Source organism: Hemiscyllium ocellatum (assembly GCF_020745735.1).
Source record: "Hemiscyllium ocellatum isolate sHemOce1 chromosome 27 unlocalized genomic scaffold, sHemOce1.pat.X.cur. SUPER_27_unloc_6, whole genome shotgun sequence".
Taxonomy (NCBI): Eukaryota; Metazoa; Chordata; class Chondrichthyes; order Orectolobiformes; family Hemiscylliidae; genus Hemiscyllium; species Hemiscyllium ocellatum.
The window spans coordinates 739,153-765,951 of NW_026867515.1; the positions used below are offsets into that span (position 1 = coordinate 739,153).

The window sequence follows — 26,799 nt, forward strand, 5'->3', positions numbered from 1 at the left end:
AATAATCCATCTCTAATCTGAATACTGTAATTGAATCTGACTCCAATACACTCTCTGGGAGACAGTTCCAGAGATCAAAGTATTTTCAATCATTAACAAAGTAAGTTTTGGATCCTGCCCAAAGACAATTTCGATGGACTTTTGCTTCCAAACATTTACAGTAAGTTCTTGGCATGGACACATTTCCAACTTAGTAGGTTTATTCAAATTTTATAACATATTGGGGGGTAGCACACTGCTTAGCATTGCTACCTCACAGCATAAGGGACCCAAGTTCAATTCCAGCCTCAGGTAACTGTTTGTGTGGAGTTTGCATGTTTTCCCTGTCTGCACAGGTTTCCTTCCACAGTCCAAAGAGGGGCTTCGGTACATCTGTGTGGACCTCCTCCAGTTAACTGAGGGCAATGGGGCACTATGAGGATCAGTAGATCAGACAATCAGTCAGTCAGCAAGTTCTCTCCGGGAGACTTGTCTCAAGAAAGGCAGCGGTTTCTTATCTCATCCATTCTCCTACCCTCCACAAACTCCACACAGACAGTTGCCCCAAGGGTGGAATTGATCCTTGGTTCCTGGTGCCATGAGGCAGCAGTGCTAATCACTGAGTCACCATGCCACCCCTAAGCCACTGTGGGGTTGCAGTCCAACAGAAAACAAATACAGTGCACCAACTCTCCCACTGCACCCACTGTCAGGAGAATCAGTCCTGGGGAGGACTCACAGCAGTGTCAGTGGTGGAATCTGATTGCTGTGAGCGCTGGTGCCCCCGCTGGTGCTTCCGCACGTTGCGGGAAAATGTAAACCTCTTCCCGCACTCAGGGCAGCTGAAGGGCCTCTCCCCGGTGTGGACTCGCTGGTGCTTCAGCAGGGCAGAGGAATCGCTGAAGGCCTTCCTGCACTCGGGGCAGCTGAATGGCCTCTCCCCTGTGTGGACCCGCTGGTGGGTCAGCAGTGTGGAGGAGCGGGTAAACCCCTTCCCGCACTCTGGGCAGGAAAACGGCTTCTCTCCGGTGTGAATGCGCTGGTGCCTAAGCAGGGCAGAGGAATTGCTGAAGGCCTTCCCGCACTCGGGGCAGCTGAATGGCCTCTCCCCTGTGTGGACCCCCGGTGGGCCACGAGGTTAGAGGAAACAGCAAAACCCTTCCCGCACTCGGGGCAGGAGAACGGTCTCTCGCGGGTGTGGATCCGCTGGTGGGTCAGCAGGTTGGAGGGCTGGGTAAAGCACTTTCCACACTGGAGGCAGGAGTACGGCCTCTCCCCAGTGTGGACTCGCTGGTGCCTCAGCAGGTGGGAAGACCTACTGAAAGCCATCCTGCACTCAGGGCAGCTAAAGGGCTTCTCACCCGTGTGGACCCGCAGATGGGTCAGCAGAGCAGAAGAGCGGGTGAAGCCCTTCCTGCACTCAGGGCATGAGAACAGCCTTTTCCCGATGTGGACCCACTGGTGCCTCAGCAGGGTAGAGGAATCACTGAAGGCCTTCCCGCACTCAGGGCAGCTGAATGGCCTCTCTCCGTGGACCCTTTGGTGCTTCAGCAGGTCCGAGGATTTGCTGAAGGTCTTCCCACACTCAGAGCAGGGGAAGGGCCTTTCCCCAGCGTGGACGCGCTGGTGGGCCAGCAGGTGGGAGGAGTAGGTGAAGCCCTTCCCACACTCAGGGCAGGAGAATGGCTTCTCCCCAGTGTGGACTCGGCGGTGGTCCAGCAGGTGGGAGGAGCAGGTAAAGCCTTTCCCACACTCGGGGCAGGAGAATGGCCTCTCCCCGGTGTGACTTCGCCGATGAATCTCCAGGACAGATGGGGCATGGAAGCCACTCCCGCAGTCGCAACACTTCCACGGTTTCTCCACGGTGTGGGAGTCCTCTGGTTTAACCATGGCCGCAGCTACAGCCTCGTGTACGGCCCCTGCCCACAGTAACTTCCTCTTTCCTGGCCGTATAACTGTTTCAGGCTTTACACACAATGCGCTGTAACAGTAGAGACTCTCATCCAGTCCCGCTGATGCTGAAAATGGTCTGAAACAGGAACCAAAATGTTTTGCTCCTTCTCACAGAATCATAGTTGAAAATCGTGGAGGTCCCGATGGATTGAGTGACTGTCAGACATTGATGTGAAAGTGGGGACTGCAGAGGCTGGAGAGGAGTTGAAAAGTGCGGTGCTGGAACAGCACAGCAGGTCAGGCAGCATCCAAACAGCAGGAGAATCGACGATTCAGGCATAGGCCCTTCATCTGTTGATTTTTAAACTTCAGTCTTCAGATCTTCAAATACTCTGGTAAAAAAGAGATTACAAAAGTCATCAAGGTCAGTCCAAGGTAGAAATTCAGAACAAGCTACTCCACTTTCTGCAGAACATTTTTTTCTTTTGCTGTTCCACAAAATTGAAAGCATCCCACTCTCTCTCCTCCTACTCCATTCTCACTCAACTCAAATTAATTCTCCTGAAGTTGCTGATTCTGGATCTTACAGGGACAGAAGAAGCAAAAACGTCAGGACTGGCATCCGAGAATTTTGGATAACACCACGTGAAAGTTAATATCTTTCAGGATATTGCTGACAGTGAGCAAGTCTGATTTTGGGAAGCAAAAGAAGTGTAAATTCAGGTTGAACCTGCAATACAGCTTCTTGATAAAAAAACAGACATGAATTGGTTATCGTCCCTGTGGTGGGTGGTGGGGGTGGTGGTGGTGGTATGTGGTGGGTGGAATGAGACATCAAGACATTGACACAGACAACCAGAGAGAAACTAAACATATGGACATGGCAAATGTTCGTGGCAAGCCAGAGTCAGATTTACAGCACAGAACAGCCCCTTCGGGCCATCCAGATATCCTGGCCTAATCTAGTCCCATTTGCCAGCACTTACCCGTATCCCTCTAAACCTTTCCTATTCATATACCTATCCAGATGCCTTTTAAATGTCATAGCTGTATCAACATCCACCACTTCCTCTGGCAGCTCATTCCTTCCACACACCACTCTCTGCATGAAAAGGTTACTCCTTAAGACCCTTTCAAATCTTGCCCTCCTCCACTCTAAACCTTTTGCCCTTTGGTTCTGGACTCTCTCACCCAGGGAAATGTCCTTGTCTATTTACCCTATCTATGCCTCTCATGATTTTATTAATGACTCTCAGTCACCCCTCAGCCTCTGGTGCACAAGGAAAAACAGCCCAGCCCATTCAGCTCAAACCCTGACAACATCGTTTTAAATGTGTTCTGAACCCTTTGAAGTTTCACAATATCATTCTGATAGGAGCGAGACCAGAATTACACACAATATTCCAAGTGGTCTACCCAATGTCCTATCAGCCACAACATAACTTCCCAACTCTTATCCTCAGTCAGAGGATTGGGAAAGTTTTCAAAACCCACAAAAAGACAACCAGGAAAGAATGCAGGGACAAACCAAATTGGAGGGTCAGTTTGGAAGCATCAATGAGAAAATGGCGCACTGGGTTTATTGTTACCCGTTCTTGAGTACGTATACGTATTTCTCTTCTGCCCATCGCAGTTCCTCTGTGCTGCAATGTGTGGTGCCTTGTTGAATTAATCTCCTGATGCAGCTTCGTTTGTGGGTGTTGGGATGATTGCTTCTGTAGTTAAGTATTTGATCCGTGTGTATTGTTTCCTGTAGACGCTAGTTTGAAGTTCTCCTTAACTGTTTGCTCTACTGTGACATCTAGGAATGGCACTTTGTTGTTGTTCTCCTCCTGTTCAAACCAGGAGCCCCCCTCAGGCCCACAGTCTCACTACCTGGAACACCACTATACAGACTAGTCAAAGAACTCCAGTGAAGACTAAAAAACTGAGAAGATTCATGCCACTCCATTCACTCTACCCAATAATTCCTGAACACCAAACACACAAGGTAGAAGAGGATGAAATAATGCTGTCCTTTGACATACAGCCCTGTTCACATTGTTAGGACAGAAATTTGTACTTGCGTGTTCATTTAGAGGAGAGACCACAGACTCTCAATTAGTTGGCACAAGCAGGTTCTTTATTTCGCAGAATCGTAGTTGATTACAGTGAAATACATGCTTTCACTGGAGAAGGTGCACATTCTGTTTTTCCCCCAGAAATCCACACTTGATATATTTTTTGCTAAGCTACGTAACTACTCGCACACGTGATCTCTCGCACACAAAGCGTCTCCTGTGACAGAGCTCATTCGGCCTTGGCAAATATCCACGAGACGGTTCCAGTCTGGTAAACAACAGCTCAGCCACCTGTTATGGCCTTGGCAGCTACGCTGAGAAGAGCCTGCCATTGTACTGCCTGACCTTGGTAGCTGTCTACGAGACAGTTTCAGTCTCGTAAACAGCAGTCCAGCTGCACAGGCAGTTTCGGTCAGCAGTCCAAACAACCGCTCCGCAGCGCCCCCCCGATTCCCCAAGCAGTAACTACAACTCTACCCTCCCTAGGCCTATTAGATATACATCCCAACATTCCCTCCCTTGGCCTCTACTGAGGCCACATCAACCCATACCGCTACAAACGCAATGTCGCACGGCAACCGGGGCCGGGTGTGTCGGTGGACGCCCCCCAAAGTCCCTTTGGCTTCTCTGAACACGTTATCTCAACCAGGCCGACCGGTTCTAGGGACACATTAGTTCAGGGTGAAGGGGTCCCTAAGCAGCATACCACTACAAAACAAGCAACAAGCGAAAATTAACAATTAGTAGGCAATTCTAGGTTATTTCTTTTAAAGAAAACAACTAAAAAAAAGCTATCTCAAAACTAACAAAACGATAAAAAACACAGTGAAACTGAGCATGATAACAAAAGGAAGAGAACCAGGGAAAACACAAAGTGGATGAGTTAGGATGCCTGCAGAATGAAGGTCTGTTTTCCAAAGAACATCTAATTGTACAACGACTCATTAAAATCGGTCATATTATATCATGACATCCTAAAATAATTTTAAACTACTGAAATCGTGTCAAATCTTTTGTAATAGGATTCAATGTGTTTTCCTTCCTTCCCAAAGGTTTGTTGTTAAGTCGGTTCTGGAAGCTGCCACAAAACTGGCATTTTCATCTGTCCAAAATACTGTGAATACAATGTACTGAGTGCACGATTTTCCTTCTATCAAGCTGCTTTGCCAGCCAGAAACTTAATCAGATTCCCGACACGGATGCAAAGGCCAGGGATCTGCTAAAGCCACATGACCACAGGCCACTATTCTGAAGGCCAATGCACAACTGTGCCTGTCTTAGGTTGTTCCTCGCTCGAGGAATCTTACCCATTACTGGCTAACCAGTCTTCTTCACTGACCAACAAAAACCCACATCCATTTCACAGACGTTAAGGATGGACACGGGCAGTGGCAACTGGCTTATTACTGTGATCAGTGGCTTTCGAGACCAATCGAAGCCATTTAGGAATACCAGATGATGGCTAGGAATCTCTTGGGTGAACAATAGTTTCTTGAGTCTTGAGGCATATAGCAATTCACAATCTCTAACTGCAGCATAAAAGCACAAATTTATCTGTTGCAAATTTAAACGGGAAAAATATATAACTAGGGGGTCCTTGGACCACAGCCCTCACATTCTGAGGCCCTAAAGGAGAAGGATTAGAAATGAGAGATACAGTTATAAAGCAAAATCATATATTGTCCCGCGTTTCTCTCTCAGGCATAGCTCCTCCATTCCCTCTGATACCGATCCCGTGATCTTTCCTTGGGGTGCCCCCATCACAGGCTCCTCCAGCACCGCTGCCTGGTATGCGGGTGGGGGTCATCCTTTCCCGTCAGGGCACGGTCAATCGTTCGTGTCACAAGCGTCCTGATACATGGTATACAATAACCACCACAGGTAATAAAGATAGCAACAGAGATGCATAAACCAAGGGCCAGCTGTCCCAGCACAGTTCCCTATCTACCGAATGTGCTATTCAGCCAATCTATGACTGGGTTGTTAACCCCTGACTGCTCAGAAATGATGCCAGTTGTTGTCCCCCTCCCTGTCGTTATCAAAATCATAAGCGGAATGGCTCTTTCTTCCCTTTATAGATCAGGACACTCCCGCCTAAAATGCCCTATCTTTCCACAATAATGGCATCCTGCCTGTGGAGACCTTCATCTCTGCCCCTGTCGCTCAAACCCTCTACCAAATGCTCCTCCTTGTCTCTCCCTATCCCCTTTCCTCTCTGCCCTCCATGCTGTCACCCGCTGCTCCGGTTGCTCACTCTTGGTTCCATTCTTCTCCTAATTACCTCATCAACCGCAGCGACCGTCATTTTCGCCTTCAGCTTCTGTCTCTCGTCCTCTCTCTTTACAAACACTTTCTGTGCCTCTCCTAACAATTCAGCTAATGGGTTTTTCCCACTCCACCCTTCTATCTTCTGTATCTTTCCCTGTCCAGCATCCCCATATAAGTCCCCTCTCTTCCCCAGTAAATAGTATATTCAAAATAGTCATTAACTCAGCCCACATATACAGACTGGGCCTCAAAAATAGATCAATTTGTTCTGACAATCCTACCGGATTCTCAACCAGGACCGTCATTTCCTTTTAGATGTTCCGACCTCCCCACTGGTGAGGGGGACACACACAAACCCAATCTCCTTGTCCCCTATTGGTACTTCCCGAAGGGGACAAGTCGTTACGTTCTTCCCTTTTTCTTTCTTTTAAGAAATATTACAATGTTCCTAGCTTCCCATATCCTCAAACACCAATTTATCAATTCATGCTTGACTAACTTTAAAGCCTGTTCCTAACTTGTAAACATATTTATATATTTACGTCCATTTATTCAGTATTCAATATTTAAAATGTAAAATTCATACAGTTCCCAATTTTGAAATCCACTGTGATCACCCAGTTTTAGTACCCTAATTTAGATCCAAAATTAGTTTTCTTAAGTACTCCTGACCAATCATTACTCAATTACAATACTATAGGTCGTAAAATAATCAGAGCTGTCTTACAAGAATTTGCCAATTCAAGTTAAAAAAAAACTTCTAATGCATGAACAATTGCCAAATCCAAGGTCACAGATAATAACCATGGAAGTTTTCGTTTTTACGACAACCTACTGTTGAACTGAAACTTCAACTGTCCTCCATATATTGCTTTTATGAAAAGATTAGTTAGAATCGGATAGTAAGGCAGTCATGACTTGTAAAAGAACAGAAGTCATCAACCTTAAAAAAAAATCATGTTAAGTTTCCATAAAAATCACATTTAAAACAGTCCTGGAACTCAAGCTCCAGGGAATAAAACTTAAACATTCAATCACCGACAAACAAATGTGCATTCAAACCAGATCACAAAGGGTTAAACTTTGTCAGTTGTACAGCTCTTTTCACTCTCTCTCTCTCTTAAGGCTGCTGGGACAGATCGGCTCGCTCTCTCTCTCTTCGCTGGCTGCTGCGAGTCTCCTTACCCCTAACCCTTATTTCTCGCAATCCTTTTTCTCTATCCTTCTCTCTTGCTTTCTCTTCCCTTTTCTCTGTTTCTCTCCCCTTTGTCTTTATTACCTTCTGTCTCTCTTTATCTATCTCCCTCTTTCTCTCTCTCTCTCTCTTCCTGTGTCGGTCTCTCTGTATCTCTGTTTCTGTCTGTCTCTGTCCCCTGTCCTCTGTCCCTCTCCTTACCCAATGCCCCTCACTTCTAGGAATTTTAAAGTCTGTGCTACGGGGTCCTCGTTACCACCGAGTTCCACGCGTCTCCCGCATTTATTAATTCCAAGTTCCACGCGATACCCCCACCCCTCCACGCAGGAGAATTTTTAAAATTACATAGTGTTTGGGGATGTGCAGGTTAGGGGGCATTGGCCATGCTAAATTACCCATAGTGCCTAGGGATGTGCAGGTTAGGGGGCATTGGCCGTGCTAAATTACCCATAGTGCCCAGGGATGTGTAGGCTAGGTGGGTTAGCCAATGGGAATTGCAGGGTTACGGGCAGAGGTCTGGGTGAGGGAGGGTTGGTGTGGGTTGGATGGGCTGAAGGGCCTGCTCCTACAGTGCAGGGGTTCTAAGCGTGAGATGAGGTGCTTGACGGAAACGATGGGGAAGAGGCAGTGAAAACACAACGAGACCGTTTGAAAGTGGGAGCATGACAGGAGGGGGTGGGTAAATGGGATGTGGTGAGGGAGGGGGCTTAGGAGAGAAAGAGACACAGAAAGAGAGGGTCACACACAGATACAACTGGTGAAAGTGGGGAAGATTGTGATAGGTTCAGATAAGGTGGAGGAAGAAAAGCTGTTCCCTATTCACTGATAGTGACAAGGTCAGGGGCGGCCTGAAGTTCAGGGGTTTGAGCTGGAGAGAGAGGGGGAAAACAGAGGAAAAACAGGTTTACCCAGCAAGCAGCAATATGCTGGAATCCGCTGTCACCTCAGAGAGACAGACAGACGCAGAGCCAGAGCCAGAGAGACAGAGACGGGGAGGTAATCAGATGAATGGCCTCCCTGTGCTGTGAGATCCAAAAGGAGCACGCGAGCAGCTGCCCCAGTGTTTCTGGCGGTCTGAGGCATCTCCCCCTCGCCCCATTACTGGTACCGCTCTCCCGTCCCATTGGCACCTTCCCGGTGAACAGCCCACTCTCCCAATGCACTCAAGCTGCCCCTTCCCCCCCCCCCCCGGGGGCTGGAAGAGGACGGAACAGCCCGTTCCGGAGCGGGGCTCGGGAACGCTGCCCATGTCCGCGACGCCCTTTCCGCGAAAGGAAACAAAAAGGACAACAGACAGGGGACCACCCGCATCAACGGGAATGACAACATTTCACCCTCAGACAAGGCTTTGTCAAGAGATGTACAGCACGGAAACAGACCCTTCGGTCTAACCCGTCCATACCGACCAAATATCCCAACTCAAACTAGTCCCACCTGCCAGCACCCGGCCCATATCCCTCCAAACCCTTCCTATTCATATACCCATCCAAATGCCTCTTAAATGTTGCAATTGTACCAGCCTCCACCACATCCTCTGGCAGCTCATTCCATACACACACCACCTTCTGTATGAAAAAGTTGCCCTGTAGGTCTCTTTTATATCTTCCCTTCTCACCCTAAACCTATGCCCTCTAGTTCTGGATTCCCCAACCCCAGGGAAAAGACTTTGCCTATTTATCCTATCCATGCCAGTCATAATTTTGTAAACCTCTAAGGTCATCCCTCAGCCTCCGACGCTCCAGGGAAAACAGCCCCAGCCTGTTCAGCCTCTCCCTGTAGCTCAGATCCTCCAACCCTAGCAACATCCTTGTCAATCTTTTCTGAACCATTCCAAGTTTCGCAACAGCGGGGAGACCCAGAAATGGAAAAGACTGATGGGGGAAGTCAGCAGTAAATCTTTTGAAGAGGTTACAAGGAGAGACCTCTGTCTGCAGCGGGAATGACCCCCACAGTAGCAGGTTGAGGTGGACGGCATTTAAGGAGAAGCTGGATACAGACGTCAGGGAGAAAGGAACTGAAGGGAATGCTGCTGTAAGGGAAATCAAGTGTGAGCAAGTGAAGGGGAGGTGCGTAGAGGCTCACATGGGTCAGAAATACTGAGAGAGACCAGTTGAGCTGAAGGACCTGACTGGAGACTCAATGGGACAGAGAGTGAAATCTTGGATCCACCTGCAAGAGAAGGAGAAACACGTGATTTACCTTCCAGGATTAAGCAAGTCCCGCAGATTCTGCAGATCACTTTATTGGTCAGAGCACTGAGTATAGGGGTTGGGGTCTGGACAGGACGTTGGTTAGGCCACTTTTGGAATACACAGGAACCTCGATTATCCAAAGGACACATGCAGGGTGTATTTCAGTCGCTTGACGATGAGATCCCTTACAGTGTGGAAACAGGCCCAACCAGTCCACACTGAGCCTCCGAAGAGTAACCCACCCAGACCCATTTCCCTCTGACTAATGTACCTAACACTACGGGCAATTTAGCATGGCCAATTCACCCTGACCTGCACATCTTTGGACTGTGGGACGGAACCGGAGCACTAGGAGGAAACCCACGCAGACGCGGGGAGAATGTGCAAACTCCACACAGTCTGTCGCCTGAGGCAGGAATGAAACCCGGGTCCCTGGTACTGTGAGGTAGCAGCGCTAACCACTGAGCCACCGTGCTGGTTCATCTAATTCTGGATAATCGAAGTTCCTCTGTATTATGTGCACTTCTGGTCTATCGGAAGGATGTTGCAAAACTTGAAAGGGTTCAGAAAGATTGACAAGGATGTTGCCAGGGTTGGAGGGTTTGAGCTACAGGGAGAGGCTGAACAGGCTGGGGTTGTCTTCCCTGGAACGTCAGAGGCTGAGGGTTGACTTTAAGAGAGGTTTATAAAATCATGAGGGGCATGGATAGGGATAGACAAAGTCTTTTGCCAGAACTAGAGGGCATAGGTTTAGGGTGAGAGGGGAAAGATTTAAAAAGGGTCCTAAGGGGCAACATTTTTCACACAGAGGGTGGTGTGTGTGCGTGTGGAATGAGCTGCCAGAGGAAGTGGTGGAGGCTGGTACAATTGCAACATTTAAAAGGCATCCACTTGGGTATCTGCATAAGGAGAGGTTTGGAGGGATAGGGCCAATTGCTGGCAAATGGGACTTGATTAGTTGAGGATATGGAGGAGTTGGAGCGAAGGGTCTGTTTCTGTGTTGTACATCTCCACTTCAGGAGGAAATGCGCAGTCGCAGGCTCGCAGAGCCACTGGATGCCAAGGGGATGAGAGCACAGCAACTGCAGTGACCCTCCCCCATCCCACCCAGGGTTCAGCCCTGGGCGGTGACTCACAGCGGCTGGCCCCGTCACTTGTGCCCCCGCTGGTGCCGCAGCAGGTGCTGGGACTGAGCGAAGCCCCTCCCGCAGACAGGGCAGGTGAAGGGCCGCTCCCCGGTGTGAAGCCGCTGGTGCCGCAGCAGGTTGGACGACTGGGTAAAGCTCTTGCCGCAGACCGAGCAGCTGAACGGCCTCTCCCCGGTGTGGACCCGCTGGTGGGTTAGCAGGTCGGACGAGCGGGTGAAGCCCTTGCCGCAGACAGAGCAGGTGAAGGGCCGCTCCCTGGTGTGGACCTGCTGGTGGGTCAGCAGGTTGGACGAGCGGGTGAAGCCCTTGCCGCAGACGGAGCAGGTGAAGGGCCACTCCCCGGTGTGGACCTGCTGGTGGGTTAGCAGGTCGGACGAGCGGGTGAAGCCCTTGCCGCAGACGGAGCAGGTGAAGGGCCGCTCCCTAGTGTGGACCCGGCGGTGGGTCAGCAGGTTGGACGAGCGAGAGAAGCTCTTGCCGCAGACGGAGCAGGTGAAGGGCCGCTCCCCAGTGTGAAGCCGCTGGTGCTGCAGCAGGGTGGACGAGCGGGTGAAGCTCTTGCCGCAGACCGAGCAGCTGAACGGCCGCTCCCCGGTGTGGAGCCGCTGGTGGGTTAGCAGGTTGGACGAGCGGGTGAAGCCCTTGCCGCAGACAGAGCAGGTGAAGGGCCACTCCCTGGTGTGGAGCCGCTGGTGGGTCAGCAGGTTGGACAAGTGAGAGAAGCTCTTGCCGCAGACGGAGCAGGTGAAGGGCCGCTCCCCGGTGTGAAGCCGCTGGTGCTGCAGCAGGGTGGACGAGCGGGTGAAGCTCTTGCCGCAGACCGAGCAGCTGAACGGCCGCTCCCTGGTGTGGACCCGCTGGTGGGTTAGCAGGTCGGACGAGCGGGCGAAGCCCTTGCCGCAGACGGAGCAGCTGAACGGCCGCTCCCCGGTGTGGACCCGCTGGTGGGTTAGCAGGTCGGACGAGCGGGCGAAGCCCTTGCCGCAGACGGAGCAGGTGAAGGGCCACTCTCCGGTGTGGACCTGCTGGTGCTGCAGCAGGTTCGACGACTGGGTAAAGCTCTTGCCGCAGACCGAGCAGCTGAACGGACTCTCCCCGGTGTGGACCCGCTGGTGGGTCAGCAGGTGGGAGGAGTCGGTGAAGCCCTTGCCGCAGACGGAGCAGGTGAAGGGCCGCTCCCCGGTGTGGAGCCGCTGGTGCCGCAGCAGGTTGGATGACTGGGTAAAGCTCTTGCCACAGACCGAGCAGCTGAACGGCCTCTCCCCGGTGTGGACCCGCTGGTGGGTCAGCAGGTGGGAGGAGTCGGTGAAGCCCTTGCCGCAGATGGAGCAGGTGAAGGTCCGCTCCCTGGTGTGGACCCGCTGGTGGGTCAGCAGGGTGGACGACTGGGTGAAGAACTTGCCGCAGACGGGGCAGGTGAAGGACCGCTCCCCGGTGTGGAAATGCTGGTGGGTCAGCAGGATAGACAGCTGGGTGAAGCCCTTGCCGCACACCGAGCAGCTGAACGGCCTCTCCCCAGTGTGGACACGGCGGTGGATCTCCAGCACGGAGGGGGAGCGGAACCCTTTCCCGCAATCCCCACACTTCCACGGTTTCTCCATGGCGCGCGGAATGCCTCCTGAGACTTCCTTTCCCCACAGTGGGCAAACTGGCTCAGGCACGTGCCCCTGTGGTTCAGGTAAAGACGATACTTTAAGAGCCTACTGAAGCAGACAAAAACGTTCAAAGAATTTGCCCCTTCTGGACTGAAAGAGGGACGTCTCTCCTGTCCCACGAATCAAGGGGCTCTGTCAGACCTTCACATGGTACTCAGTTGGGGAGCTCTACCTGCAAAGCTGCTCTTCTCATATCCTGTGAAAAGGGGATTACAAAAGTCATTGCTGCCTGCACATGACAGGAATTCAGAACAGATCATTCTAGTTTCTGTAGAACTTCCCCAAAACAACCAAGTTACAATATGCAGATGCCAGTGTTGGGCTGGGGTGTACAAACATAAAAAAAATCACACATCACCAGGTTGTAGTCCATTAGATTTGTTTAGAAGTTCGAGCTTTCAGAGCTCTGCACCTTCATCAGGTAGCTAGTAAAACCTCCAGGCGAAAAAGACAGCAGATGCTGGAGATCAGAGTGGTGCTGGAAAAGCACAGCAGGTCAGGCAGCATCCGAGGAGCAGGAAAAAAAAAATCGACGTTTCGGGCAAAAGCTCTTCATCAGGAATGAGGAAAGAATGAGGACACTTTCCTCATTCCTGAAGAAGGGCTCATGCCCGAAACATCGATTCTCCTGCTCCTCGGATGCTGCCTGACCTGCTGCGCTTTTCCCGCAACACATTTTCAGCTCTGATCTCCAGCATCTGCAGACCTCATTTTCTCCTATAACCTAGAGTTGTGTGATTTTTAACTTTAAAAAGTGTTGCAAATCTCCACCCGACACACACACACACACACACACACACACACACGTTTCCTCATTTACACCCCCCCCCCCAACCCCCCCCGCTGCCCACTCCCAGATACAACCCTCGAACTTGGGACTGTCCCACCTGTCCATCTGCCTTCCCATCTATCTGCTCCACCCTCCTCTCTGACCCGTCACCTCCTTCCCCCGCTTTCATCTCCCCATGGCATTCTCAGCTCCCTTCCCCCAGTCCCACCTCCCTCCCATTTATCTCTGAGTCCTTTTGGGCCCACCCCACATTCCTAATCAAGGGGTTATGCCCAAAACATCAAACCTCCTGCTCCTCAGATGCTGGCTGACCTGCTGTACTCTTGCAGCACCAGACATTTTGGTGCTTATTTGTCTGGATGTTCTGATGTGACCCATTCGCAGATGTGAAGTCACATTCGAGATAAACTCCTTCATGGAATGTGGGCTTTTTTTTTGGCAAGGCCAACAATGTTTTCGTCCCGAACTGCCCTTCAGACAAGAGGATTGCCAGACTTTAGGGGGCATTTTAAAAGTCAAGCACGTGAGCCATCATATGCAGGCAGCACCAAGTTAATGCTAGCGGGTTTCCTTCCCTGAAGAGCGTTATTGAATCAAATGGGTTTTCAGAAAAGTTTCATTCTCTCAATGACTGAGACTAGTTTTCAATTCAGATTTTAAAAAAATAAATTTAAATTCCCCAATGTTTGTTTTTACTGGTATTTGGACCCATGAGCCCAGATTATTTGCCTGGGGCCTCTGGATTGCTGGTCCAGTGTTGTTGTTATAACATCACTGACTCGCCTGGACAGCATTGAGAGTCATACAGATGTATAGCACACAAAGAGACCCTATGTGCAACTGGTGCATGCCGAGCACATAGCCAAAATTGATCTAGTCCGATGTGCCAGCACGTCCCTCCAAACCCTTCCCATTCATATTCCCATCCAGATGCCTTTCAAATGTTGCAATTGTCCCAGCCTCCACCACTTCCTCTGGCAGCTCATTCCATACACGCACCACCCTCTGACTGACAAAGTTGCCCCTTAGGTCCTTTTTATGTCTTTTCCCCTCTCACCTCTAGTTCTGGACTCTCCCACCCCAGGGAAAAGACCTTGTCTATTCACCCTATCCATGCCCCTCATTATTTTATAAACCTCAATAAGGTCACCCCTCAGCCTCCGATGCTCCAGGGAAAACAGCTCCAGCTTATTTAGCCACTCCCTGTAGCTCAAACCCTGGCAACATCTTTGTAAACATTTTCTGAACCCTTTCAAGTTTCGTTTAACTGAACAGTAAAAGTCATACTGGACAGGGATGTATCATAGTGTTACTGTGCAATATGTATTTATTTACGGCTGTATAAATTTGATTTATAATTATTTCTAGTTATATCATAGTGTTGTAGCCATGTTATGTATTCCAAGTTTGGGAGAAGATTTGTAGCTCGGCTGCTCGTTGTTGTGGTTCTGTTTGCCGAGCTGGGAATTTGTGTTGCAGACGTTTCGTCCCCCGTCTAGGTGACATCCTCAGTGCTTGGGAGTCTCCTGTGAAGCACTTCTGTGTTGTTTCCTCCGGCATTTATAGTGGTTTGTCTCTGCCGCTTCCGATTGTCAGTTCCAGCTGTCCGCTGCAGTGGCCGGTATATTGGGTCCAGGTCGATGTGTTTATTGATTGAATCTGTGGGTGAGTGCCATGCCTCTAGGAATGCCCCTTAAACATTTATAAGGTTAACCCTCAGCATCCAATGTAGAGAAAGTGAGACCTGCAGCTGCTGGAATCAGAGTCGAAACGTTTGGGGTTGGAAAAGCACAGCAAGACAGGCAGCATCTGAGGACCAGGAGAATTGACATCTCAGGCCCGAGCCCTTCATCAGGAATGATGTGTGGATGTACAAAGAGGCCTCAGCGTCCTTCTACACCAGTCACTGCCAGTTGTCAGACAAGTGCAGCAAGCAATCAGCAAGGCAAGTGGTATAAATCACAAAATGAACTGGGATTAGAAGTGGGGATGTCTTCCTGCAGTTAGGGGGGTTATTGAATATATTCAAGGCTGAGTTCCTCTGATTTTTGAACAAAGTGTGGATATTTATGTTGTGTGGTTGAGGTGGGGTTTTTTTTGAGTGATTTGTGTGTTGGAAGCAGATACAGTAACCACGTTTAAAGTGGAAGGCAAGAAAATGGTTTTAAGACCACGACAGAACAGTTACGGTCAGACAGCACAGAAACGGACCCTTCAGCCCAACTATTCCACGCTGAGTATGTTGTCAAACTAAACTAGTGCCACTTGCCAGTGTTTGGCCCGTATCCCCCCGCACCTTCCCTATTCATGTACTTCTCCAAATGTCGGTTAAACGTTGTATCTGTCCGTGCATCCACCACTTCCTCTGGACATTCATTCCATACATGAACCACTCTCTGTTTATGAAAACCTTGTCCCGAATCGGTCCACGCCGTGCATTCATTTGCAGCAACCGAAAGGAAAGGGAAGTGAAAGATTGAATCCAAGAATGAAAATAAAAGGAAAAGGAGTTGAGAAGAGAGTGCCGTACTCACAGATGGGTGACGGAGTAAGGAGGTTACAGTCTGGAGCAAACTCAATCTTCATTCAGAGAGAGGAGCAGCAGCTTCCGAAGCTCGTGTTCCAACTTCTGCATTCAGACAATAGGAAGGCTCTGATTGGCAGGAGGACTGGTATCCTTCCGGTCCTCCAGGGCTTCCGATTGGTCCACCAAAAGAAAGCCGTGACGCGTGCTTTGCGAGGAGCATGCGCAGTTTCATCCTCGTAACGGCGAGCATGCGCAGTATGCTCTCTGGTGATGCTGCTGTTACTGACAGAATTGAAGTGTCCAAATGCCAAGAGAAGTAAATAAAGGGGAGATGCACCGTTTCTCCCCCCTGTGACATTTACCTTTCCTACACGCCCCATGACTTTATAAATCGAAATAAGGTTACCCGACAACTTGTGGTCGTTGATAGGGCGACCAGAAGTGTACTCAGTACTCTACACGTGGTCTCACCAATATCCTGTACAACCTCAACGTGATGTCCCACCTCCTGCACTGAACGGTGTGAACAATGAAGGAAAGTGTGCTAACCGCCTCCTTCACCACCCTGTCTACCAATGATGCAACTTTCAAAGAACTATGTCCCCAATTTGGAGATGTCGGTGTTGGACTGGGGTGTACGAAGTTAAAATTCACACCACACCAGGTGATACTCCAACAGGCTCATTTGCAAACATAAGCTTTTGGAGCGCTGCTCCTTCATCAGGTGGTTGTGTCTTATGATCCTGTTCTACAAACACCCCATGAAGGAGCTGCACTCAAAGCTCATGCTTCCAAATAAACCAGTTGGACGATAACCTGGTGTTGAAAGATTTTTAACTTTATGTACCTGAACCCCTCCCCCACCGTGTCTCTGTTCTCCAACACAATGCGGGGCCCTACCATTAACTGGACGAGTTCTGCCCTTCCTTGTTTTAGCAAAATGCAACGCCTTGCCTTCATCTGTCACGCTGTCTCGGACACTCACACACACACACCCTAACACTCACACTGTCTCACAAGCTTATACTCCAAACACACATTTCATTAGCATGCATGTACAAACTCACATGCACGCACACTCTCGTGCATATACAGTCTCACATAAGTCTATGGGATGAAATTTTGTTCAAAAAGCACACAAACTGCATGTAATATTTTATAATCCATGTAATATTGTATAAATTCCCACTTTAGTTAATAGAACCAATCTGATTCAAGATTGGGATACAGACTCGAACCTCACACCTTTTGTGCAGGATCTAAGCTGAGATGCCACCTATTTTTATAAAACCTTAAACCATCTCGAAGGTGAATTCAAAGTAGTTCTGGGGTTCACATATTAATGAACTGAAACCTGCAACCCATGGTAAAAGATGAAAGACTAATCCGCAATCTAGATTTATTCAATATCTTAGCAGTCGCATGACACCATCAGCTTTTGCTATAAATTCTGTGTCTTATGATTCTGCTCCACAGCTACCTGATGAAGGAGCAGCACTCCAAAAGCCAGTGCTTCCAAATAAACCAGAAGGAAGATAATCTGGTGTTGTGTGATTTTTAACTTTATCCACCCCAGTCCAACACCGGCACCTCCACATCATTTGCAGTGGACACAGCCACCACTTCCCAGTGCTGCCAGGAAACTGTACAATGACAATGGGATGATGCAGTACCTGCACTCCTGAAAAATTCACAATTTCTAACAACACTGGCTACTCATTCACTACTGCAACTGATACACAACATTGGAAACATGGTACAGGAGACCGTCAGAAATGAGCACAACAGGTAAGGCAGCAATCTGAGGAGCAAAATCAACATTGCCCGAAAAATGTCGATTTTCCTGCTTCCTTGGATGCTGCCTGACCTGCTGTGCATTGCCAGCACCTCTCTAATCTTGACTCTGATCTCCAGCATCAGCAGTTCTCACTTTCACCTGTAAGAAATGAGCAGTTTTAAAACAAAAACATGTTGCAATTCCAAGCTCTCAATGAGAGTCTGAGCTCGGTGGGAAGTTCAGGTAAACTTTATTGCGACCCAACTTTGTTACAGCTTCAGAATCTCCCAGCAGAAAGGCGTAGAAAAAGTGGCAATGTTTTAAAAACAGCTCACAGTCAAATTGCACACACTCCCTCCAACCCCTCACTTTCTTCATTATTGGTCACCAAGTTGTCCCTTTGGAATTGGATCCTTGGTACAGCCTTAACCCAGAGAAAGTATTGCCTCACTCAGCATTTTCAACCCGTATCCTGTATCCAAGTTAGTTGGATGGGGAGTGCAGAGTCGATCATACTGCTGTGGGTCTGGAGTCATGTGTAGGCTAGACCACGTAAAGGATGCAGCTGGGACGACTGAGTGAATCCTCTCCCACAACGACAGTTTGTTTCCCTAAAAAAGAACGGGGACTTCTTCCACCCCCACCCCACCGACAATGGTTTCACCGTTAGATTCTAAACTCCAGATTTCTGACCAAATTCCAATTCCACCATCTGTCGCGGTGGGATTCGAACCTGGGAGTCCCCGGAACCGGGTTGATAGTCCAGTCGATAACGGCACTCAGCCATCATTCCTTCAATCCCCCTGCGATGGCACATGAACTCGCTGGTGCCTCCGCAGGTGGGAGGAGCGGGTGAAGGCCCTCCCGCACTCAGGGCAGCTGAAGGGCCTCTCCCCCGTGTGGACCCGTTGTGCCTCACCAGGTGGGAGGAAATGCTGAAGGCCTTCCCACACACGTGGCATGGGAACGGCCTCTCCCCTGTGTGGACCCGCTGGTGGGTCAGCAGGTTGGTGGAATGGCTGAAGGCCTTCCCACACTCGGGGGCAGCTGAAGGGCCTCTCCCCGGTGTGGACCCCCCAGTGGGTCAGCAAGTGAGAAGAATGCCTGAAGGCTTTCCCACACTCTGTGCAAGGGAACAGCCTCTTCCCAGTGTGGACCTGCTGTTGGCTTAGCAGGTTAGCAGAATTGGTGAAGGCCTTCCCGCGCTCAGGGCAGCTGAAGGGCCTCTCTCCCGATGTGGACCTGCTGGTGCCTCAGCAGGGCGGAGGAATTACTGAAGGCCTTCTCGCACTCGGGGCAGCTGAAGGGCTTCTCCACGGTGTGGACCCGCTGGTGGCTCCGCAGGGTGGAGGATGTGCTGAAGGTCTTCCCACATTCAGGGCAGCTGAAGGGCCTCTCCCCTGTGTGGACCCGCTGGTGGGAGGAATTCCTGAAGGCCATCCCACACTTGGGGCAGCGGAAGGGCCTCTCCCCGGTGTGGACCCGCCGGTGGGTCTGGAGGTTGGAGGCCTGGGTAGGCCACAGACAGGGCAGGGGAATGGCCTCTCCCCCATGTGGCTGCGCCGATGAGTCTCCAGGGCAGATGAGAAACAGAAGCCTTTTTTGCAGTCGCCACACTTCCACAGTTTCTCCGCGGGGCGGGATTCCTCTGGTTTCTCCATGGCCGGAGCTTCAGCCACACACAAACGCACGTAGAGACTCTCTCCACTGTGAATTCCTCTTTCCAGGCCAAAAAACTGCTTCAGGCTCCACACTCAGTGCCCTGCAATGGTAGGGTCTCTCATCCAGTCCCACTGATGCTGAAAACGTACTGAAACAGGAACCAAAAAGCTTTGCTCCTTCTCACAGAATCATAGTTACGGTCCTGATGGACTGAGTGACTTTCAAAGTGAGGACTGCAGACGCTGGAGAGTCAGATTTGAAATGTGCAGTGCTGGAAAAGCGCAGGAGGTCAGGCAGCATCTGAGGAGCAGGAGAGTCAACATTTCGGGCAAACGGCCTTCATCTGTTGATTTTGAAAAATCCGTCTTCAGATCTTCAAATACTCCATAAAAAGAGATTACAAAAGGTCATCACTGTCAGTGCAGGGTAGAAATTCTGAACAAGGAATTCTACTTTCTGTGGAATATTCTTTTCTTTTGTTATTCCACAAAATTGAAAGCACCATCCCACCTCTCTCTCCCTCTGTCCTCACTCCACTCTAACTGAAGGTGCTGAGTCAGGATCTTACAGGGGCAGAAATGCAAAAACGTCAAGACTAACATCTCTCTGCATTTTGGATAACTCCACAACACTGGGATACAGTTGACAGTGAGCAACAGTCTGAATCTGGGAAGCAAATATAAGTGTGTCAATTCATGGGGGAACCTGCAATGCAGCTATTTGTGGAACAAAATGGTTAACGACCCCCAGGAAGGTGGGAGCAAATTGAGACATCAAGGCATTAACACCAATACACTTCAGTGAAACTCTTCTGCTCCCAGTCAGGGCAAAACATCTTTAAAAGCTGCTCTGCAAGTCCAGTCTTCACAACCACACTTCTGCTTTCACCAAAGACAATTAGAGTCATACAGCACGGAAACAGACCCTTTGGCCCAACTTGTCCAAGCTGACCAGATATCCTAAATTAATCTAGTCACATTTGCCATCACTTGGCCCCTATATGGGATTACGTTGGGGGTAGGGAATCACAATTCCGTAAGGTTTAGAATACTCATGGACAAAGATGAGAGTGGTCCGAAAGGAAAAGTGCTTATTGGGGAAAGGCCAACTATACCCAAATTCAGCAGGCGCTGGGGAAGTGTGGATTGGGAGCAGCTTTTTGAAGGAAAATCCATATTCGATATTTGGGAGGCTCTTAAAGAGAATTGATTCGAGTTCAGGAGAGAGATGTCTCTGTGAAAATGAGGGATGGAATTGGCAAGATTAGGGAACCATGGATGACAGGTGAAATTGTGAGACTTGCTGAGAGGAAAAAGGAAGCATACATAAGGTCTAGGCGACTGAAGACAGAAAGCTTTGGAAGAATATCAGGAAAGTAGGACCAATCTGAAATGAGGAATTAAGAGGGTTAAAAGGGGCGATGAGATATCCTTAGCGAGCAAGGTTAAGGACAACCACAAAGCCCTTTATTCATATATAAGGAGCAAGAGGGTAACTAGAGAAAGGGTGGGCCCACTCAAGGACGAAGGAGGAAAGATGTGTGTGGAGTCAGAGAAAATGGGCAAGATTCTTAATGAGTACTTTGTGTCAGGTTTAACTGAGGAGAGGGACATGGTGGATGTTGACGTTAGGGATAGATCTTTGAATACTCTAGGGCAAGTCGGCATAAGGAGGAGGAAGTGATGTGTATTCTAAAAAGGCATTAAGGTGGTCAAAGTCCCCAGGTCCTGATGGGATCTATCCCAGGTTACTGAGGGAAGCAAGAGAGGAAATAGCTTGGGCCTTAACAGATACCTTTGCAGCTTCCTTGAACACAGGTGAGGTCCCAGAGGACTGGAGAATTGATAATGTTTTCCCCTTGTTTCAGAAGGGTCGCAGGGATAATCCAGGTAATTACAGACCTGTGAGCTGGATGTCAGTGGTAGGGAAGCTGCTGGAGAAGATACTGAGGGATAAGATCTGTTTACATTTGGAAGAAAATGAGCTTATGAGTGATAGGCAGCATGGTTTTGTTCAGGGAAGGTCATGACTTAGCAAATTAATAGAATTCTACGAGGAAATGACAATTGATTGATGAGGGAAGGGCTGCAGATGTCATAGACATGGACTTTACTTGGGCATTTGACAAGGTTCCCCATGGTAGGCTGATGGAAAAGGTGAAATCACATGGGGTCCAGGGTATTCTAGCCAGATGGATAGAGAACTGGTTGGGAAACAGGAGACAGGGAGTAGTATTGGAAGGGAGTTTCTCAAAACTGAGACGGTGACCAGTGGTGTCCCACAGGGCTCCGTGCTGGGAGCACTGCTGTTTGTGATATATCTAAATGATTTGGAGGAAGGTGTAGGTTGCCTCATTAGCAAGTTTGCAGTTGACACTAAGATTGGTGGAGTAGCAGATAGTGAAGAGGACTGTCAGAGAATACAGCAGAATGGAGAATAGACTGGAGAGTTGGGCAGAGAAATGGCAGATGGAGTTCAATCCAGACAAATGTGAGGTGATGCATTTTGGAAGATCCAATTCTAGAGCAAACTATACAGTAAATGGAAAAGTCCTGGGGAAAACTGATGTAGAGAGAGATCTGTGTGTTCAGGCCCATTGTTCCCTGAAGATGGCAATGCAGGTCAGTAGAGTGGTCAAGGCAGCATATGGCACACTTTCCTTCATCGGACAGAGTATTGAGTACAAGAGTTGGCAGGTCATGTTACAGTTATACAAGACTTTGTTTCGGCCAGATTTGGAATACCACGTACAGTTCTGGTCGCCACATTACCAAATGGATGTGGATGCTTTGGAGAGGGTGCACAGGAGGTTCACCAGGATGTTACCTGGTATGGAGGATGCTAACTATGAAGAGAGTTTGAATAGATCAGGATTATTTTCATTGGAAAGACGGAGGTTGAGGGGGGACCAGATTGAGGCCAACAAAATCATGAGAGGTATAGACAGGGTGGATAGCAAGAAATGTTTTTCCCCCAGAGTGGAGGCCTCAGTTACCTGGGGTCATGAGTTCAAAGTGAGAGGGGAAAGATTTAAGATATGTATGGAAAGTTCTTTACGCAGAGGGTGCTGGGTACCTGGAATGTGTTGCCAGCGGAGATGGTAGGGACGGGAACAATGGCGTCATTTAAGATGTATCTCAACAGATACATGAAAGGGCAGGGAGCAGAGGGATACAGATCCTGAGAAAATAGGCAGCAGGTTTAGATAGAGGATCTGGATCGGTGTAGGCTTGGAGGGCCGAAGGGCCTGTTCCTGTGCTGGAATATTCTTTATTCTATCGGGAAAAGACACCTGCCACTCACCTCATCAATGGCCCTCCTGATTTTACAAAGTGCTATAAAGTGTGCTGGACACTCAATGGAATAGAGGCTACTGTATTTGACTTTGATCTATCTGTGGCCATTGGGAAGATGTTTCCATTGGTAGGAGAGACCAGGAGCCGAGGGCACAGCCTTAGACCTTTTAGAATGGAGATAAGGAGAAACCTCTTCAGACAGAGAGTGGGGAATCTGGGGAATTCACTGCCACAGGAGGCTGGGAGGCCAGGTCACGGAGGGTATTTAAGACTGAAATAGATGGGACAAACATGATTTACCATCCGGTGTGAAAGGAGTGCACTTCCTCAGCTCCTGCAGATCTTTGGCCCGGGGAACGTGCAGTCCCAGCCTCAAACAGCATCGGTCCCACGGGAAGCAAAGGGAGCGAGAGCGGCCAGTCCGGCAGAAAGGAAGCCTCGCTCCCTTCCCGCTTCACCCACTGTCTTCGAACGGGGCACAATCCCCCCACGGGGCACGATCCCCCCCCCAGTCCTGGGTGGGATTCGCTGCAGACTTCAACTCCGTGCGATCACGTTGGGAAGGCGCCTGTGCGTCCGCAGGGTCGGCGATCGATTGAAGGCCTTGCCGCCCCCGGGGCAGGTGAGAGGCCTCTCCCTGGTGTGTGGAGGCGCCGGTGCGTCTGCAGGTGGGACAGCTGGGTGAAGGGCCTTGCCACACTCGGGGCAGGGGTACGGCCTGTCCCCGGTGTGGACCCGCCGGTGCCTCAGCAGCTTGGAGGACCCAATGAAGGCCTTGCCGGACTCGGGGCAGGAGAACGGCCTCTCCCCGGTGTGACCGCGCCGGTGGATCTCCAGCTCAGAGGGGACTCGAAACCCCTTCCCGCATTCCCCACACTTCCACGGTTTCCCCACGGCGCGGGCTCCCTCCAGGTTCGACGCTCCCTCTGACGTCCCACTCTGCTGCGGGGGGCCGGCTGGCTAACTCTCCGCTCCGGTAAAGCTCCCTCCACCCTCGAACAGCGGCATCTCAGTGCTTTACCAGTCAGATCTCTGGAAGCAGGCGGGACAATCCTCCTTCTCCACTCAAAAGATCGATAAAATTCCAGTCCCAATGAGTCAAGCTGGCTGAGGCAATTAGTTCAAGATATGCAGGTAAATCCTCCTGTGAAAGCCTGTAAATTAGAAAGTCATCGCTGTCAGTATCACGTAGAATCTCAGAGTTTAACAGATCGATTTCACGGAATATTCATTCCACGCCCATAACCCAAAACCTGTGAGTCTCCATCCCACACACTCTCCCTACTGCCGTACCTAATACACTCCCTCCCAATTTTTCTGATTCCTGACATTTGGCAGATCTAGCTCCAAGAAAAGTTAAGAATTAGAACCCCTACAGTGTGGAAACAGGCCCTTCGGCCCAACAAGTCCAGACCGACCCTGTGATGAGTATCCCACCCAGACCCATTCCCCTATATTTACCCCTGACACGTGCACCTAAGCTACACATCCCTGAACACTCTGGGCAATTTAGCACGGCAACCCACCCTCACCTGCACAAGGTTGGACTGTGGGAGGAAACCGGAGCACTCGGGGAAAACCCACACGGAGAGTCACCCGAGGCTGGAATTAAACCCAGGTCCCTGGCACTATGAGGCATCGGTGCTACCTACTGAGCCACCATGCCACCCTCATGCAGTTTGCAAACCTAGTTATCTGCCCCCCCCCCGTCTCTCTCTCTCTCTACCATATTGACAGACCAAGATGTGGGGGGGGAGGGGAAAGAGAATCAGAGCAAGAACTTTGCTTTGGTAACAAGACCTAGAACATGCTCGCTCTGAGGATGTAGTGGAGTCGATCAATACCCAAGTGAGACTGGAGGGACCCTATAGAGGAATACACTTACAGGACTCTGTGGATATAGAGAGGAATGAGTCTGACTAGATTCATCCACAGAGTCAGCATTGAGCCCAGTATTCTCCTGTCCTGTAACGGGTATGACTGGAAATACATGACATGTTGTGGTTCTGTTCGCCGAGCTGGGAGTTTGTATTGCAGACGTTTCGTCCCCTGTCGAGGTGACATCCTCAGTGCTTGGGAGCCTCCTGTGAAGCGCTTCTGTGATCTTTGCTCCGGCATTTATAGTGGTTTGTCTCTGCCCGCTTCCGGTTGTCAGTTCCAGCTGTCCGCTGCAGCGGTCGGTATATTGGGTCCAGGTCGATGTGCTTATTGATTGAATCTGTGGATGAGTGCCATGCCTCTAGGAATTCCCTGGCTGTTCTCGGAGCAGGAGGTTTGACGTTTTGGGCATAACCCCTTGATTAGGAATGTGGGGTGGGCCCAAAGGGACTGAGAGATAAATGGGAGGGAGGTGGGACTGGGGGAAGGGAGCTGAGAATGCCATGGGTAGATGAAAGCAGGGGAAGAAGGTGACAGGTCAGAGAGGAGGGTGGAGCAGATAGATGGGAAGGCAGATGGACAGGTGGGACAGTTCAAAAGAGCATTCCCAAGTTCGAGGGTTGTATCTGGGATTGGGCTGGGGGAGGGGGGGAAATGAGGAAACTGGTGAAATCAATATTGATCCTGTATGGTTGGAGGGTCCCAATGCAGAGGCATTCTTCCTCCAGGTATCAGGTGGCCTAGGACCCTGCAACCACACGGCTTTAACATCGAGTTCACCAGTTTCCTCACATTCCCTCCCCCCACCCACCCCAGCTCCAACCCTCCAACTCAGCACCACCCTCTTGAACTGTCTCACCTGTCCATCTTCCTTCCCACCAATCTGCTCCACCCTGTCGCCATCACCTCCCCCCAACCTGCATCTACCTTACCCCCAGCCCCACTCCCACCTTCCTATTTATCTCTCAGCACCCTTTCCACACCCCTCCACCTCCCCCTCCGCAATTCCTGATGAAGGACACGAGAGAGACAGAGGGACACAGAGACAGAGGGACAGAGACAGCGATCCAGACCAATGCATCCAGCATATGCACCTTTCCTGAGTTCACCTCCTTTCACTTCACTTCCTACAAACCAACAGTTTAATCCCAAAATGAGAAAAGAAATGGAATAGGAGGGGTGAGAAGAGAGGGTGCTGTACTCACAGAGGTTGGTGCAGTCTGGGGTAACACTCAATCTTCATTCAGAGAGAGAGAGAGAGAGCAGCAGGAGCTCATGATCCAAGTTCCGCATTCAAACATTGAGGGGATGCTCTGATTGGTAGGAGGACCAGCCTTCCTTCCGGTCCTCCAAGGCTCCCCATTGGTCATGCCTCCCCGGGTCGAGGTGAAGGGAGGGGCGCGTGGGGAGTGGTGGAGGAGAGAGGTCACGTGGGCCTGGGCGTCACAAATACCAGTGCCGCCGCGTGACGCACGGCGTGGTGGACCATTGGGAAAGGCTGGAACGCCGCACGGGCGGGCGCTCCGTCCAATCAACGCGCGGCCCTTGTGACGACGGCGGTCCCTCCATTCGCGTGACCGGTTGCTCCTGCACATGCGCCGTTGTGGTGGGGTGTTAAGGGTAGCTGATGTTGTGTTGGTCTGGAGTGTCTCTGTGTCCAGGAAGAGGTGAGTGTGGCTCAGTCAATGAGCATCAGTCAGACCCTGCTGGAGCATGGGGGAAGGTGGAATATTAGGTACAGCAAGAGTTAAAGAGTGTGTGGGATGGAGATTTACAGCTTTTTTAGGTAATAAGTCCCTTTCTGAACAATACTGGGGGATGGGTAATATCAGAAACAGCAGAGTGAGAATTGAAGAAAAGTGTGTGTGTGTGTATGTATGTATGTATGTATGTATGTATGTATGTATGATTTGCAACACTTTTTTTTAAAGTTAAAAATCACACAACTCTAGGTTATAGGAGAAAATGAGGTCTGCAGATGCTGGAGATCAGAGTGGTGCTGGAAAAGCTCAGCAGGTCAGGCAGCATCCAAGGAACAGGAGATTTGATGTTTCGGGCATAAGCCCTTCTTCAGGAATGAGGAAAGTGTCCTCATTCTTTCCTCATTCCTGATGAAGGGCTTTTGCCTGAAATGTCTTTTTTTTTCCCCTGCTCCTCGGATGCTGCCTGACCTGCTGTGCTTTTCCAGCACCACTCTGATCTCCAGCATCTGCTGTCTTTTTTGCCTGGAAGTTTTACTAGCTACCTGATGAAGGTGCAGAGCTCTCAAAGCTCGAACTTCTAAACAAATCTAATGGACTACAACGTGGTGATGTGTGATTTTTTTTTTACCTTTGTACACCCCAACCCAACACTGGCATCTGCATATTGTAACTTGATTGTTTTAGGGAAGTTCTACAGAAACTAGAATGATCTGTTCTGAATTCCTGTCATGTGCAGGCAGCAATGACTTTTGTAATCCCCCTTTTCACAGGATATG

The 26,799-nt window shown here is 49.9% G+C and overlaps 2 protein-coding genes across 2 annotated transcripts in view; both read right to left on the reverse strand.

Moving 5' to 3' along the window:
• The window catches only part of LOC132808475 (gastrula zinc finger protein XlCGF7.1-like), a 506,159-nt gene that overhangs the window by 197,096 nt on the left and 282,264 nt on the right, over nt 1-26,799 (reverse strand). The gene's annotated exons all lie outside the window — the stretch shown is intronic.
• LOC132808464 (zinc finger protein 850-like) lies at nt 183-15,828 on the reverse strand. Its single transcript, XM_060822125.1, has 4 exons — nt 15,715-15,828; nt 10,741-12,586; nt 1,429-2,037; nt 183-1,093 (listed from the first exon to the last, which is right to left on the reverse strand). Exons 2-4 carry the CDS (start codon nt 12,334-12,336, stop codon nt 698-700), a joined length of 2,601 nt encoding a protein of 866 aa, XP_060678108.1. The 5' UTR covers nt 12,337-12,586; nt 15,715-15,828; the 3' UTR covers nt 183-697.

What these genes read in the sequence shown, in the direction of transcription:
- LOC132808464 (XM_060822125.1), bottom strand. Translation starts at nt 12,336, where the DNA reads ATGGAGAAACCGTGGAAGTGTGGGGATTGCGGGAAAGGGTTCCGCTCC. An exon ending in GGCACCAGCGGGGGCACAAG is followed by an intron (nt 2,038 to 10,740) that starts TGACGGGGCCAG and finishes ATTCTGTGAGAA; the next exon opens with GGAGCAAAACATTTTGGTTC. An exon ending in TGAGGCACCAGTGGGTCCAC is followed by an intron (nt 1,094 to 1,428) that starts ATCGGGAAAAGG and finishes CCGGGGGTCCAC; the next exon opens with ACAGGGGAGAGGCCATTCAG.